This window comes from Sebastes umbrosus, chromosome 10, assembly GCF_015220745.1.
Source record: "Sebastes umbrosus isolate fSebUmb1 chromosome 10, fSebUmb1.pri, whole genome shotgun sequence".
Taxonomy (NCBI): domain Eukaryota; kingdom Metazoa; phylum Chordata; class Actinopteri; order Perciformes; family Sebastidae; genus Sebastes; species Sebastes umbrosus.
This window is the reverse complement of record NC_051278.1, coordinates 24,923,744-24,941,231: the sequence shown is the minus strand read 5'-3', so window position 1 is coordinate 24,941,231 and position 17,488 is coordinate 24,923,744. Positions and strand designations below refer to the sequence as shown.

The 17,488-nt window shown below is 42.9% G+C and overlaps 1 protein-coding gene across 7 annotated transcripts in view; it reads left to right on the top strand.

Annotated features, from left to right (window-relative positions):
• The window catches only part of zmiz1a (zinc finger, MIZ-type containing 1a), a 125,646-nt gene that overhangs the window by 90,692 nt on the left and 17,466 nt on the right, over positions 1–17,488 (top strand). For 3 of the 7 annotated variants that reach the window (XM_037782710.1, XM_037782708.1, XM_037782712.1), the window contains 2 exons: positions 2,203–2,308; positions 13,622–13,657. In XM_037782710.1, coding sequence (XP_037638638.1) covers positions 2,203–2,308; positions 13,622–13,657 — 142 coding nt within the window. Of the gene's footprint in view, positions 1–2,202; positions 2,309–8,546; positions 8,930–9,109; positions 9,531–13,621; positions 13,658–17,488 lie in introns of those variants that run through there. The other 4 variants (XM_037782714.1, XM_037782711.1, XM_037782715.1 and 1 more) reach the window with 4 other exon arrangements.

Below are 17,488 nucleotides of genomic sequence, written 5' to 3'. Positions count from 1 at the left end.
TTTATCCCTGGAATTCTCAGCTTCAAATATCCCCATGATTTACTGAAACTCTATAATTGTACATCACCATCATCTTGACTAAAAGACTCATATAAACCCCTATTTATTGACATAATTTCCCTAGCTGTTCATTCAGTGCTCAAGCAGCCGTATTACCTGCGACAACGGCACTTTATGATCACCGCTAGCTGTTCTGTTGGCTCTCTAAAAGGCACCCCAGCTGACCTTGTTAACGCTAATGTGTGTTTTGAGGTCAGAGGGAGCAGAGGAGTTGTCATCTGTTAGCAGATAAAAGCAAAGGGGTTTCCCTTCTAATAATGATTTACCCCCGTCTCCTGAGTCCTGTTTAACGTCGCTCAGCTTCGCCTTTAACGTTATATTAGAGTCCGGGAGGCTCCTGCTTCATGTCCCGTAAATGTTCGACCTCTTTTTGAAGTCATTAGCACAAAAGGATTATTAAAAACCTTACAGCTAGGGACTGGTTCCTCTCAAAAATTGGAGGAAAAAAGGAGGATATTTAACCTTTGCTCACTCAGGGGGACGCTGCTGAAAACGTACTTAACTTTTCCGACACTGCCCTCCGATTCACACACTGGTCAGTTTAGCTGGACATCCAAACACCTATTATTTTTCCTGGTCTGTCTGGGTAATTAAGCCAGCAACCTTTTAGTCAGGGGACAAACTGTTCACTTTAGGGCCAGAGCGGGCTTGTTTGATGATAACCTTTGAAAGACTCTGCTCGTTCTGCAAAGCGACTGTGGTTTGGCTCTCACCTCCTCCTGGAGGTTGATGCAGTCATCAGACTCGTCCTGACTGTGGATCACTGGAGCAATCCAGACTGCAGACTCCACATTAATCTCACTGTGTCTGTATGGTGTGTTTGCAAGTGTTTATTGAATGTGTGTCTGTCTGAGGAAAAATGAAGTTCAGTGATGGCAGCAGTGATTCAAAATATTAACACAATTAAGAAAGTGAAAGGATTAAGATGCATTAAATATGGCTTATTTAGCATCAGTATTTATGGTATTGCATAAGAAAGTAGAAGGATATATTACAATACATCACAATATTGTATCGATACATGGACGTCAAGTATCAATCTTTTATTATGTAAACTAATAACCTCTTAACAATCCAGCGGGCGGGCCCAGACGCTATTCTGTCCTTCAGGGGTTATAGCGGGCTCAGTCTTAAAGCTAGAGGGAAAATACTGGTATCATATGAAAACCTAAGGAATCGATCTGTACAAACCATGTCATGTTTAACCTGACCCTGTCAGATGGTTTGTTACACAGAACCATTTGAGAAGCCGTCATTGGAAACTGTTTAGTAAAGGGCAGGCACGTTCAACAGATACTTGGCAGGAGATTGGATGAACCATCTGTCAATCAAACTAACAAAAACAAAACTGACTTAAGGCCAAAAACATCACCTTCAGTGTTGTTCTTTGGTCTTCTTTCAATGAAGAAATACTCTGCAGTTTTTGATATAACTGATGCTACTGCAACATCTACGCTAACCTCTTCAGGAGCAGCCATTGTTGTTTAGGACAAACGGTCGCTTCACGCTATGGTCTGACCGGGTCTCAGGTCTCGCACACCTAAGCCGCGTACGCCCGTAGCTGCAATAGCTCCTCACAGGATGCTGATCGGTCCGTTGTCTGGTGAGCCGGACACAAACACATTACTTGAAGCCTGACAAGATAGATTTTCGTGTGACGTTTGATACCGCGATTCTAGCGTGATCTTGTGACATTGCGAGAATCCAGCTGTTGTGCGAGGTTGTTAGCTTGTCTGGAAGGACGCTAAATAATGCTCCAAAGTTACGCAAAATTTTAGCGAGGAAAAACTGTCATGGCCATTTTCAAAGGGGTCCTTGACCTCTGACCTCAAGATATGTGAATGAAAACTCTGAGATGAACAGAGTGAAAACTGTATCTTATTAGATAAAACAGATGTTGACAAACTGCATACTTTGCATTTGAAAAAAGGTAATAAATCACAATATATCTTATGGCAATACTCAGCATATATAATTATATCATATCGCATCACCTCTGGTGATTCCCACCCATAGATAGATAGATCATTTGTAATTATGTAATTACAATGATGTAATGATTACAAAACAGTTGATACAATGCTAATGTTCTTAGAGCCTAAAGGACAGCAGCTATACTCATGATCCATCACTCTTCTCCAGGTGGTGAGTCGTGTTGCTGCTCAGCAGGGGTACGACTTGGACCTGGGCTACCGGTTGCTGGCTGTGTGCGCCGCCAACAGGGACAAATTCACCCCCAAGTCTGCAGGTAAGGACCCACCACTCTGCTACCATGCCAGCAGATGCATGCTCATACATCATCCCAGTTACTGCCGCTGACTTGCAAGACAGTGGACGACATGGCGCTCATTGTTCTCCATGCTGCAATTATTCACTTTTTCATGAAGTCAAATAATTAAAGCAAATCGCTGTTCGGCTTAAAGTCATGATCCAGTCAGAAGTCTTTTTTTCTGTCATTATTCTGCTCAGGCCCATGAATGCACCACGCAGCTGCTTATTATGTTTTGAGCACTATATAAAGGTTATTAGGATGTCACGGAGAATCTCGTAATTATACTAACAGACAGTTTAATTTGCATATTATTTTGTTCCTGTCAATGCTTAAAAAACAAATATCTGTGGTTTGCAATTTTTTGCGACTGCGACCACAGACATCGCACAAAAAGCCCATGGAGCATTATAATGTCAGATATTTTTAGTCCCCATTAAACATTAATGTGCTATTGAGATGAGCTGTCCGGGTGGTAGCCTCACAAAAACAGTCTACTCAACAGTCTTTCCACACAAACCCACGCTGCATATCTGCATGCACACACACATGAAGCGAGAGCGAGCAGTAATGCTATCCTCAGACATTTATCTATCAAATCCAATCCCCCCCCACCCCGATCCATACCCCCCCTCTCCGCCTCCCACAGTCCTGCAGGAGCGGCCTGCTCTTGTACATTTGTCAAAGTGAAATGTGCAGAGGCAGGAGAGAGGAGAGAGGGAAAGAGATGGATGGCTGGGGAGGTGTCGCAGATGTGCGCTGGACCACTCACTCTGCCTGACAAAGCCAGTCGGAACACGGATAAACCCTTGTTACATAAGTGGCGGTAGTGAGTGAGAGTCAAATATTTTGATTAAAATGTCTGATTTTCTTTGTTGTTCTGACAAGGCGAATATGTCACTATTTCACTGCAGTGACAGTCTCTGAAATCGTATCTTATAATTCCTCATACGAGCTGCAACTGAATACGCAGAAATGTATCCGTTTCTTCTGCTTTTTTGCTCAACACGGTGCTCTGATATGAACGTTTTGCTCGAGCTGGATATCCTCTTTCAGTTGCGGTGGGAAGCGTCTTGTTGGGAGGAACTTAAGTGGTCAGACAGACGTCAGTGCACAATATTGATTGCTGTATTTCTCTCTCTGTCTGTGTTCCTGTGTCGGGATAATGTGATTGTTGTCCAGGCATGGCTCGGACTGGCTGGCTGTCTGGGCCCCGACTGACAGCCAGAATCATCCTCAGGCCTGCTGATGGTTCTGGGATCTAATAGAAGACGGCAACTGGGTTTCAGGAAGAGCTGTTTATGCACGGCGGACAAATGGGAACTGTAGTGTAATTATGCGGGGTGGGTGGGGGGGGGATGGGAGATATGATGCGGCCAGTCATCAAACGAGGCAGGCAGGCAGGCAGGCAGGCAGGCGGGAGGGCTGTCGGGGTGGGAGGCAGATGTGACTCAGGGCAGATCTTACTCACTGAGCATCCGTCTTACCTCCCTTACAAGGACGTTTGTCTGAGAAAGCAGACAGGAGGGCGATGGAGGAGACGTGATGCACACTTGGAACTCAGAGACACATGCATGCACTCAACAAAGCTGCAGAGAAGCATTTGGTTTTTCACTGCTCTGTATGTACGGTCATGTCTTTGTGTGTCTGTGCGTTCACATGCATGAATGTGTGTTTAATCGTGCAGCCCCAGCACAATCTTCTGACAGCCCGCGTGGCGACAGAGGGCCGCGAATCTGACACCTGAGAGCACAGACGAGGGCCGAGGAGTCTGGGATGCTCTCTGTGGCTCCTCGGGGGGGGGGAGAGGCAATGCTCTTAAGACTGCAGATCAATCACAATCACACTGACTCTTTCTTTCAGAACATCAGTTAAAGAGGAAATTGATAAAGCAATTATTGCTACCCTACTTTTACTTTAACAGTTTGACAACTGGAGTTGTTGCAAAATTAAGTCGACGCGTGTATTTCTCACTACGAGTACAAAATACTCTCATTGCTGCAGAGCGTGGGCAAATACCAGATAATCAGGCTGAGAAGAAAGTAAACAAAGTAATATATGACTTCTAGTAAGTAATTAGAGAGGCTGCTAGAGGATAAACACATCTGCAGTAAAAAGAACATTTTCCATCTTGCATTTATAAATAAGTCTTTATCATTTTCTTTTTGCATGTGTTTGCCTCTCAGTGTCTTCACACCAAGTAAGAGAACCCACGAACAAACTACACATACCTAAAGCTGTGCCAGTGGTGGAAGAAGTACCCAGATCAGTAAAAGTACCAGTAAAGTACAAATACCACAGTCTAAAAATACTCCATTACAAGTAAAAGTATAGAAGTATTATCAGCAAAGTGTACTTAAAGGGACTGTTTGTAACTTCTTACACGTAAAAATCAATCCGGGTCGGTGTCCCATGCGCGCTCACGTGTGGCTACGCTGTTCAGACAAGACTCCAACACAAACTACACGGAAGCACCAAAGTTATATCTAGTGAAGCCCATCTTTCTAAACAGTGTTGGCCGCGGTCGGAGGACGCGGGGGAGACCGTAGCTTTGGTAGGTGTGTCGCCTCACTGTTTTGAGCGATGCTCGTTCATGTCTATGTAGAGCGAGCACAAGCGCGAGCCCGACGCTGACTTTCGTTGACTTAACGGCCACAGGTGTCGCTGTTAACAAGCATTTCTGATTCTTACAAACAGTCCCTTTAACGTATCAAAAGTAAAAGTACTCATTATGCAGAACGGCTCCTTTCAAAGTATTATATACTTGTAGAATATTATATTATTCTGTTTTTATCACTAACAAATACATTTTAATGTTGTAGTTCTACAATTTGGAGTCAATTTATATACTTTATATACTACTGGGTAGATTAGTAGTACATTACTGCATCGTATCACAAAAGCATGTTATATGTTTTTTATGTAAAAACTAACTAGTAGGTAAAGTGTCAAATAAATATAGTGGAGTAAAAAGTACAATATTTCCCTCTGAGATGCAGTGGAGTAGAAGTATAAAGTAGCAGAAAATGGAAATACTCAAGTGAAGTACCTCAAAATTGTACTGAAGTAGAGTACTTGAGTAAATATACTTGGTTACGTTCCACCACTGAGCTGCAACATTAAACTGCTGCCCTGTAAGACCTGTCGAGCGCATTTTGGAGAGATTTTCAGCAACAGCAGACTACTGCTGATGAGCTGTCTGGAGATTGTGACCCTCACAGCGAGGCCTCAGGGATTAGCGTGTTGCTCTAATCTGGAATCAGCCAGTGAAGAGACTTATCTGCTGTTAGGCGAGCTAGCATTAGCAATGTTAACTCTCAGTGCCAGCGAAGGATACGCAGCTTTTAACGCTGTTAGCGTGCCAGCAGCTAGCATTGTTAGGTGTAGTTCATTTTTCTTTCTTTTTTACTTTATTAAGAAAGTTCAATACAGTTGTTACATAGAGTATACATGTTCCAGTTTTTTCAATGTAAAAATGAGTAAGTACAAGTAAATATAATTCACAGTATAATAATATAACAATAAAATAAATTATACAACAAATAACAAAATGCAGGGAAAGGAAACGAATAATAATAATAAAATAAAATAAATTTATAAAAAAAATGTTAGGCGTAGTTCTTTTTCTTTTTTTTTGCTTTATTAAGACAGTTCAATACAGTTGTTACATAGAGTATACGTGTTCCATTTTTCATTATAAAAATTAGATTAAATATAATTTACAGTATAAAGTATAAAAATAAAATAAATGATGCAACAAATAACAAAATTCAGGGAAAGGAAAATAATAATAATAAAAATAAAATAAAATATATATAAAAACGGTGTACTTCTTTTTTTATTCCTTTAATAAGAAAGTTCAATACAGTTGTTACATACAGTATTTTTAAAGAGGGAAAAGAATAATAATTAAAACATACATTAAATAAAATATACATAAAAAAATGTTAGGTGTAGTTTTTTTTTTTTTTTTTTACTTTATTAGGGAAGTTCAATACAGTTGTTACATAGAGTATACATGTTCCATTTTTTCATTATAAAAATTAGGTCAATATAATTCACAGTATAAAAACAAATCTTCTTAAAGTTGTTTGTTTTCCTCGCAGTATAAAAATAAATCTTCTCTAAGTTGTTTATGTTCTCCTCGTGTTAATCTGCAGTCGGCTATAAGCTAACTTCCAGCTGAGAGGTTCATTAGATAATAGGTGTGCTGCTGCCCTACAAACACACAAAACCCTAATAGACTCTGAGCTGTTGAGCTACTGTGAAGTTCAGCAGACACCAAATCAGATTAGGCGCATAATCTATCAAGTGTTTTACCGTTTCCTTCCTTAGTGAATCTGCCTCTCTTGTCACTGAGGCTCGTAACACTTTGTTCTCTTTCTTTATGAAGCATGAGCTCCAATAATAAACCTACAGAACACGTTTTTTTGTCAACCATCTCGCCTCTCCTTCTTCACAATGTCCCTCTCCTGTTAAGTTTTAAATAGATGAAAGTAAATCTCAAGTGTGACTCAGTTTGTGTATTATGTTTTCAACATGACTTGACACGCTCCGGATTAAAGGTAGCTGCTCCCAGGAATGATCGCTATGTTCTTAGAAACCTACTTTAATGTTTAAGTCAGGTTTCTGCTTGTTGTTTGTTCCTCTGTCTCGCTCCAAAAAAAAAATAATGATTCAATCATTTATGTTGGCACTTTATCAGAACGGTTACACTCCAGTACTGCTTATCATTGTGGTGAAAGAGCAGGTGATTTTTCAGATCCCTTTTATCTACACAACTGGTAATTGTGTTTGATGTTTTCAGTTTCTCTTCTTCGGTTGATTGAGAATGAGTGTTTGGTGGGGGGGAAAGTGGGAAAATATGATGCTTTGTTCTGGGTGGTTTGTAAATTCCCCCCACCCACTCACATCTGACAAAGAACACAAATTGTCCCATGAGATCAGCAGAATTGTCAGCGCTCGGTCAGTCAACAGAGCGTCATCGCAGGGAAACAGCCACTCCGCTGTGTCAACATTGACGGAAAACTTCCAGGGCGTGGCTGCAACTCACCCCGTGTCCTCCGAAACACGCACACAGCTCGCAAAACACACTCATAATTCAGCAAGCAAGTGCAACTGAAAATACGCACTCCCGTTGGACTCTGTGTAGACTCATTGTGAGTGTCTGTACGTACACACATCCTCTCTCCTCCTTCGGCCTACAACAATCTGACATGTCTCCCACTTATCTGTCTCAATTTACTTCCACTTGATTGATTTTCTCACCCCGTCTTTCCTTCCCTGCTTTGAGCTGTGTGTGTAGAACCAGAGGAAGGTGTAGGCATCCTTTGTTACTGACCCAATCAACCTTACAGACTTTTATATTTAATTACTGCTGAGTAAGAGCAGCGCGCTGAATTATTAACAGGAAACGGGGTTTATTTTTAGCAGGCGGGCCTCTCCTCTGACACTCTCCAGCGGTTCGCCTTAGATGATGAAACCTCTTTGCAACCCAAAACTACCTTCAGAACTTCACTACTAAGTTTATAGAAATAAAGCTCATGGGGAAACACTTCTAGCTGCGTTTGCTGCCTCTGGCTGATTGGGTCCTCTATCACTTTGCTGCTTAATTGGTTTGGTTTACACAGTTGCGAGTAAATTCATTTTGGTAATATCCCAGCTGAGCCGGCAGTGCAGTTGCACTCCGAAACACAGAAGACTTTGTTCTCGTCAAAAACCGGATGAGCAAATGATTTAAATCCTCCTTTTGTTCGGGGTTGACTGATCTGGCACCCACACCTCAGGACTCAACGTCCCCCCTTCACACACACATCATCCCCCGGGGGCTTTCGATACACCCTTTTCAAGTCATATTTCTGCCCAACAATGCCTCTGTTGTGTGCATTTCTATTCTGCGTGGGACTATTTGATGACTGAGTGTGTCTGTCACACACAAAAGACAACTTCCCTCTGCTGTCACAAGGCCAGTGGGCTTTCCCGCTCTTCGGGTGCACGGCACATCTTGACGTTTAGGTAAAGAGAGAATAATGACAGCTTAGGTCTTTCCTGTTCCATTCATCCGGATTGTTTTTTCTACCATGTTGGGTTACGTCACGGGGAGGGCGAAGAGGAGATGAACTCCGATTCACCCTCGTCCCGCCTCTTCTTTAATTCAGTTGCACTCAGATATTCTGCAAGTCTCTGATGTGTCTTGTTAGTTGGATTTACAAAGTGGCCTGTGATGAAGACAAAGGGGGACGTTGTCAGGTTAGGAATCCCCTCTCTGATACTAATTGTCGACCTTAATAGATTGATCTTTATCTCAAACTTTCTTCTTCTTCTCCCACTTCCTCTCTCATGCGTTGGCTTCTAGCCAGCCTCGCATAGCACACTAAGCTCCACCCATTTATGCAAGTTTGCAATCTGAGCTTGCAGCTTTTTTTTTTGTTGTTGTTTCCTCTTTTTTTTTTTTGCCCTTCCTGACAAATGGCAGTCACATTGTCGGATTATGCATGTGTGTGTCTGTGCGCGCTGTCTAAGTGTGTGATGGCAGCTTAGAGAAACAGGGCAGCGGAGCGCTTCGCAGACTAGGCAGAGCACATCAATAACACGACAGAGGTGAGAAGCACTGGAATATCTCGCCTTCTCTATCTCCGCTCCTGTTTGTCTGCGTCGGCTCGCTGTCTTTATCGCTCCCTCTCATCCTCCCTCCTCCTCGGCTGTCTCCTCTGCTCCCTCTGTCTATTTCTCTCCCTCCCTTCCTTCCCTCCCTTCCTCTCCCCCCCACCCCCCTGCAGTCTCGAGAGTGTGTTGGAGCCGGTAGCAGGTACAGCAGGAGCCCATTAGTGCAGAGCCCCGCTCTGATTGGATGAGCCGGAGAAACCGGGAGACTGCCTCTGAATAATTGATGTGCATTGTGCAGACGCTGGACAAGGGGAAAAAAGACAGATCAGAGAGCAAAGGGAGGAGAAAGAGAGTGAGCAAAAAGAAAAAGACAGGAGAGGAAGTAGGAAAAGAAAGAAAGAGAGTGAGCAGAGTAAGGGATATGTGCAGAGAGAGTAGAGAGTGATAAGGCGCAGGCAGGAGGCTTGGGAGCAGCAAAAGCTTTGAGAGTTGCCACTGGCCTCTGCGGGAACAGGAGCATTTGTGACACTTGAGTCTTTTCTCTGCGCTATGAAGGGAATAAGATGAGATGTGCAGGGACTTTGCTTGGCTCTGGGTAAGTGTGTGTGTGTGCTGTCCACGTGTGTATCTCTGCACAAAGCTATTTGATATATTATTTGAGTGTGTTTGCATGCACGGGGCAGGATCAGGGGTTAACAGAGGCCAACTGAGCAGATGATTTAGGTCAATAAATGATGCAATTGAAGCAGAATTAGTTTGGTTTTCTCTTTAAAGTATAGACTCTTACATAGTCTAAATGCAAAACTTTTAATTTCAACTGTGCTTTGATATTGTTGTCTGTTGCAACTGTAGTTAAGGCCATAAATAAGACTATAAGGCTTCTATATGACTGTAGTCTAAAGCACTGGCTGCTCACACAAGACAGGATCAGGGCAGATCAGCTGACCACAGGTTGACCTACATGCTGTTCTGTCATAGGGTTAGTCTGAGTGGGGTTTTTGTCTGCGTGCACTGTGCACAAGCATACAGTACATTGATACTGGTTAATTCTTGGTCTCTGTGGGTAAGGGTTACAGTTGAGGTTTTGGTTATGTTCTGGCTTTTACATCTTGTATTAAGGCTGTGCACTAAAAGAGTTTTGGGTTAGTTAAGGTGGGTTTAAATTGTAGGGGATTGTAGTTCATGCTTAGGGTTAGGGACAGAACATTGAATTCTAAAATAATGATTTAGTTTTCACAAAGATAGAAGAATAAAACATATGTGAGGTTTCATCAGTTTGCATTTAGTTTATTCAACATCACAGACACATGCAAATGCCATAATGACACACTCATTTCCATTAGTGACTACGCTACTTCCAGTTTATGACACCTATTGTTGCACGTATCCATGTGGTTGCAAAGAGTGCAAGTGCATGTGCGTTATGTGTTTCTATGTCAGGAGAAGATGACCCACTTTTCCACTGTGGATTCTTTTTTAAGTTGTTGACCTGCGTTTGGAGCCAGAGCCTGTCTGCCTGTCCACTCATTAGGAGAGGAAGAAGAGGGAGGAGGGGGGGTGTAGTCATGGAAGCACAATGCAGTTAGATCAGCGCACAGAAAGGCCTGCTTTCTGTTTCAGTGGCGTTTAAAAGTATTACCTGTTATTGTCAAATATGTGTCTCATAAAGGGAGAAAAAAAAAAGTGACATGAATGAGTAAAAGGCAGTCAGTCAGGCAATAAAAGGCCGTGCAATCAACCTTGATGGCTCTTGCAAACAATAACATAATCCTCCCTTGACTTAGGTAGAAAACTCTATAACAATACGACTTCCAGTTAGCTGCCGTGGAGCTGCAGCAGCACTTCCTGTTAGCCCGAGCAGGGTGTTAACCGCTGAAACCGTCTGCATCCTCAACCTCACAGCCACGTGCAGCCGCTCTCTCTACCCTCTTGGCCTTCCTCCTCCTTTCTCTCTCTCTCTCTCTCTCTCTGGCTCCAAAAGCTTTGTTTGTATCGCTTTACTCCACACACTCCTGTGACCTCCTGTGACTGCACTCCGAGCACTTCCCATCAGGCTGTTTAGTGACTCATTCACGACATTTGACTTTGAACTGTACGTTATGCGGCCTACGCTTATTTTTTTGTAATTTGTTTCTGCTTTCTTTGCCTGTGAATCATTGCCATGCTTAGTTGACATCCCTCCCTCCCTCCCTCCCTTCTCCCGCTGAAAGCAAGTAGCGAAGTAAAGTTGTGTTGCTTGAGAGGAATTTCTGGTACGACGGACTGATGTCAGCTACTGATAGCAGCGAGGGTGGAGCTCTCGGCGCTCCGGGCTACACACTGTTCTTTGCAGGATGTGTTTCAGGAAGCACTCATAAAAATTCTTCAGTCTTGTTAATCACTTCCATATTTATTAGGTGTGTTGACACCTTCTCGTAGCCGCTCCTCAAGAAATTCTTCCTTTACTAATTCACCTGTTAAAAAAAAAAAAAAAAAAAGGCCACAGCTGGAATTTCATCACTTTTTAATCACTGTTTTATATTACGAAACATCAGCCCCGGGAGTTCTTGATTTGTGTTTCTTCACCCTAATGATTTCATTGAAGGAACAACAGCGCGAGATGAAAGGCATTATTGTGGAAGTTGAGACAAGTGGCGTGTCTGGTTATAATTACTGTAGGCATGTGATATTTACTAGTTCCCCTCCAGTGGTGAGAAGCTGCGCGTGGCCGATAAGACGAGTTCATTCACAGCTTGCTGCTCTCTGATGCTCTTTCTCTCCGTGTGAGGTGCTTTACTGTCTAAGCACTTCTTCTTCACAAAGCCCAGACACTGACTGTTTGTTTACTCACCAACACACACCTCGGTTTCCATGTTTACTTCTGCTTTTCTCCTGTTTTTTGTACGTCAACATACCTGGTGTGTATTATTTACTGTTACTTTGAGTGCAACTGTGCATATTTTACTGCGCAACGTGTGCGACTCAGCTGTGGATAATGGGTGTGTGATCACATGTAGGATCACTGCGAAGTGTTGTGACAGTTCTCTGATACAGATGTGGGAGGCCGTGACCCCGGGCTTAGCGCTGTAAGCAGGACGCGCTGCTGACTCACAGAGCATCTGACGCAGATGCACCGGCCACCTGAGTTTCATATCCCAGAGAGGATGTAGGTCAAATCCATAGGTCAATGCCGTGACCCCTGTCATAGCAAAATGTACCTGAAGCAAACCTGTAGCGCTGTGTAACTGACGTGGTCTCTGTTATGCCATTCGACACACTTGCATCACAGGATGTACAAAAATACCTCATCAAGTAGAGCTACAGCGATTAGTAGATGAAAAGAAAATGAATCAGCAGCTAGTCCTTTTTCTTTTCTGCTTTTCTCTGTTTTATATCATTGTAAACTGAATATCTTTTGGTTTTGGACTATTGGTCAGACAAAAAGGGCATTTGATTAATGGAGAAAAGATTAATCGTTTGTTAATTGCAGCCCTAATGTCAAGAGACTTTGCAGGGAATGGAAGGAGTTCAGGCCAGCTTTATTGTTTTAGTTACCTCACAGAGGGAGTATATTAGGGTGTAAGTGTGCTTTGATATTTTTAAAAAATGGGAAAATGTTAAAGGCCACTCATTCCTTTCCTAAATTAATTTGTAAATGGATTTTAAAGGTGCAACATTAAGGTTGCAGATTGCAACCAACTGAAACGTCTCCCGCATGCCAAGCATGTTGGAGAACTACGGTGGCCGACGTGAAAACGTGAATGGTCATGAAAATATAGCCAGTGTCTGGTTTGTCTGTTCTGGGCTACTGTAGAAACATGGCGGCAGGCTCCGTGAAGAGGACCCGCTCCCTATGTAGATACAAACGGCTCATTCTAAGATGACGAAAACGCAACAATTCTTATTTTCAGGTGATCATACACTAAAGAAAACCTACTTATATGTAAGGGATAATGTACAGCACGCCGGTTGTTGTTGTGAAAGAATCACCGACAGGGCGATGCTTCGACCTAAAATCCGCTTCGCGTCGGGGTCTCTCATCACCCTGAAGGGGATTCTTTCACAACAATGACCCGCTAGCTGTACATTATCCCACTTATTACATGGCTACTTACTTAAGAAATCAATATTTTGACAGAAAAACGGTCCGCCAGAGTCCGACATCAGAGCTGCGCCCATAGCAACGGTCTGCTATACATAGCAACGGTCTGTTATACAGAAATTACAGACCGCAGAACGCCGTGATTGACCAATCAGAATGAGTATTCAACACAGCCATGTGATAAATACTTATATTATATTCCATTTTCTGCTACCCTCTATGAGCTTTGCATCCTGGTGCTTGTCCGTTGTAGTCCCTGACTTGTATAACAGCACACATTGAGAGTATTGGACTCATGAGAACGACCATTTAAAGCTGCTATAAATAGTATGCTTGTATACTTATATTTGCAGCGAGCCTCAATCAAGCTCAGTTGGACTAGGTACGCCCCACAATACATTCAAAATGTAATAGACTGTGTTTATTTGGAGTTTTTTTTGTGGCCACGTGCGATAAGGAGATCCCACACTTCCCACCCGAGAGCTCCGATATTTTGCACCTTTAGTCCGATCCAGCCGTCGGTCATACTGCATTATGTTTGGTGTTCATGCTGATTCTTCTTATGACTCTTCCCCGTTTAAAAATGTGTAATTTGAACCCCACAGAAACCAGCACCTGCAGGAGATGTCAGAGTGACTCAGGTAGAGCTATAACCTCCCTTCTGGGCTGCAGCATCTCTTTGGCTTGTGACCCACACACACATCCCGGGGAGGAGGGGATCCGCCCACTCCCTCCATCTCCACCTGTCCTCTGTCTAGCATCCTTCCATCCATCTTCTCCCCCCCTCTGTCCTCGTGTCTGGTGTACTGCCAGAGGTCGTGGATGAAATTCTGTCAAATCAGCCACATAAGAAAACTGTTACAGAAAAAAAAAAAAAAACAACTACGTAAAATTAAAAAAGTCAATCAAAATAAGACATTTTGAAGACGGAGGCCGTTTCAGATTTGGAATATTCTGATCCGTGTGAACAGTTAGTTACATTAAAGGCCTGGTTTTGGTTGAGTGTGATTTCCGACACAGAGCCGTCTCTCTGCAGGGCATGTTTGAGTTGTTCTGCCTCTAAGCTGTTGAGACTAAAGCCCATTCGATATGCTCTTCTCTTGGAAGAAGTTGGCTGAACAGAGAGGGGGCAGGATGGGGGATATCATTGACTGCTTAAATGGCTTCCATTACACTTCTGCAAAAAGCATGACTTTTTTTTATTATTTCGCAGGATTTTATATGCCCTCCATATCCGTCTTTTGCATAATATTTTGTACCCACACAGCACAGACCTACCTGCCAGTGTTTTACAGACCTCTGCCTATGATATCTATTATAAATTGCTTCTTTGTTATCATCCCACACATTGTCTCGGAAGGCTTCTATGTCTAGTGCTGCAGTGTTCATGCTCAGAAAGTGTAATTCTTCATGTAGTATTTCTTCCTCTTGTCTGTGTTGTTATCAACAAAACTACAGAAGAGCTGCATGCACCGTATTACATGTACGCCTGGCGTGTCCAGTGTTGGTGATCAGAATTTTGTGCGACAGCCAGATTTCTGGTATTTGCAGGTGATGTAAGGATGTGCAGTATGAGGGCAGGGATGTGCAATCCATCTGAAGATGTATCTGACTTGCATAATTAGCACAATGCTCTTACAGAATACGACACAGAGTTCTTTATCAGCTATATATCTGAGCGTCCAAGTTCATACTTTGAGCATGTACAGTAACATCCTGAGGTCGTGGTGAATATAGTAGTTCATGAAAGATCTCCTTTTTCCCCACTCACTTTTATAAAACCTCCTCCGTGCCATTCATCGCCACCAATCTTTGCTTTGTATTATCATCCTTTGTTTGGATGAGGCCGCAACAGTCACATGTAACATCTCATTTACCAGAGGTTTTCTTGGATGTAGCACCAATGCAACAAAAGAGCTGAGCCCTCCTGATACCATATCAGTAGCATGGTAGTCATTCTTAAGAGGAACCAGGTGCTCTGAATTTCAGTGGGGTGCAATTTGTCAAGAAAAACAAATTCAGGATAAAGGTGGCAATCTGATGAAGGCTTTGAAAACTTGAAAAGTCATCATCAGTTTTTGTCTGTCAAACAGTGAACACACCAAAATGATCAAGACATGAGCTGATTCTTTTTATTTTATTGACACTTGAGTGTCGCCTTTTTCTCGTGTTTGATTTGGGGGGAAACAAACAAGTCTGTAATTGGTTTTTACAAAAGCTCTGTAGTAGCAGTGAAGTGGTTTTGGTAATGCACTTAAGCTGGCACATTCGCTGTGGTCAAGGACTTCATATTGTGCTATTGAGAAGGATTTTGGGTGCTGGTTGACATTGTTGAAAAAAAGTAAATAGTATATATACATATTAAAGTTAGCTGGCTGGTCAGTTATATATATATCATTATATATATTATAACATTATACATATCTATATTACCCCATTTACACATACTGTACATATAAGTTTATAGTTTAATAAAGGATTTTACTGTAGCTTAGATTAAGTTGTTTTTTCCACACTTTGTCATATTTAAAGGTGCAGTGTGTAGGATTTGGCGGCATCTAGTGGTGTGGTTGCAGATTGCAACCAACTGAGTACCCCTCCGCTTACTCCTCCCTTTCCAAGACTGCGATAACGTGAGCCAGCGAGAGCAAAAACCGTGGAAATGCTGTTCTCCTCGCTCTGAGGCCATCCTTACCATAATAACACTACTTTAGGAGCAACGGAAGTCAGACGGCAGCTTGCTTTACCACAGTTTTGCACTCTGCGGTTCATGTTCTGCAGTTTCACAAGCGTGCCGGAGAACTACGGTGGCCTTCAGGTAACGTAAAAACACGAAAGGCTCTCTCTAGAGCCAGTGTTTGGTTTGTCCGTTCTGGGCTACTGTAGAAACATGGCGAAGCAACATGGCAGACTCCATGAAGAGGACCCGCTCCCTATGTAGATATGAAGGGCTCATTACAAGCTGACGAAAACACAACGATTCTTAGTTTCAGGTGATTATACACTAATGAAAACATAGTTATGAATATTATATTCAATTTCTGCTAATAGATCCCCCGAAATGTTACACACTGTTCCTTTAAGTGATTTTATGTCACACTTGGTTAGACTTAATATTTTTCTGCCCTGTTGGAGTGCCTGTGCAACCTTACCAGCCAAAGTCATGAAAATAGTGCAAACGCTGGTGTTCCAGACTAAGACATGGTTGGGCTTTTTTATTATTATTATTATTATCCCAAAATTGCACTATGCTCTGTGCTTGGCGAGCTGCCCTTTCAACACAGAGGATGTCACGAGCTACTAAATTACTGATGGGGTTCAGGAGAGAATAAAATCCGTTTGCACCTACTGAAATTGCCATTTCAGTGTGTGGAGTTCACTTCATCGCAGGCATTCGACATGCGCCGGCACAAAATGAGGCCATTTTTAGCGAGTTCTTCTCCACTCTATAGGCCAATCCCTCTTTAAAACTAAAATTATGCTTCCCTGTGTGGTCATATAACACATTTTGTTCGGTAATTCACACCCGGGAACTGTGACACTCCGCTGCTGGCCTCAGCATCTCCACCGAAAGAGTCAAGTGTTAACTGCCTGGCTAAAGGGCACAGCAGTTCATGTGAAGGCGAGGGTGTCTCAGTCACCTTCCCAACCTTGATGTACCGGTTCGTTGTGTACACAAGTGGCGGATCTAGGGCTTCACACTCAAATCATATCGGGTGTTTAACTGAATTATGTTGGGGTGCACACATTTAAAGTGTCCTAGAATCAGATTGGTCATGATTTAACTGGCAAATGATATGCTCGCAGGCTTTTACCACACGCAGATGCTCGCCCGCACAATGCGCTATCAGAGTTCATAGTAATTAGCATTGGGGTTTCCTTGTAAAAGAGGACTTGTACACACACTCTGTCATTAGTTAATGGGCCTTGCAGCCTGTTACCAGGGCTTTACTCTCCCTCTCTGCTGCTCCCAGAGGGGCTGAGGTGAGGTGAGAACGAGCCAGGGCTTCTGCTATCAGTCAGCCATACAGCATTAAATACAGCCTGAGTGAGGAGGGCCCATATGTCTCTGGGCATTACCCGATTAAAAGCTGCGGCTTCTGAGAAACGGAGCTGTTTCGCAGAGGGTCAGCTGTGTGCTCTATGCTGGTAGAGGACAGAACGGACCACTTGTGAGGTAGAGGTCTCTGTCGAGGCCCGTTATACGGAGAATCAGATGAAAACATCTCAACTCAAAGCGGCAGCTTCAGACTAAGGCTTGTGTGTCACTGCAGTCTGTAGACATCAGTCTCCAGAGCAGTAACTGTTAAGGGCTGTGTATTGACAAGAATCTGGCGATACGATACATATTATGATTCAGGGGCTACGATTCAATATGTTGCAATATATTGCGATACTGCAAGCAAGGCGATATATTGCGATTTTTTTCAAATCTATTTTTAGGAAAACTGTCGTACAAAGACACAACACCA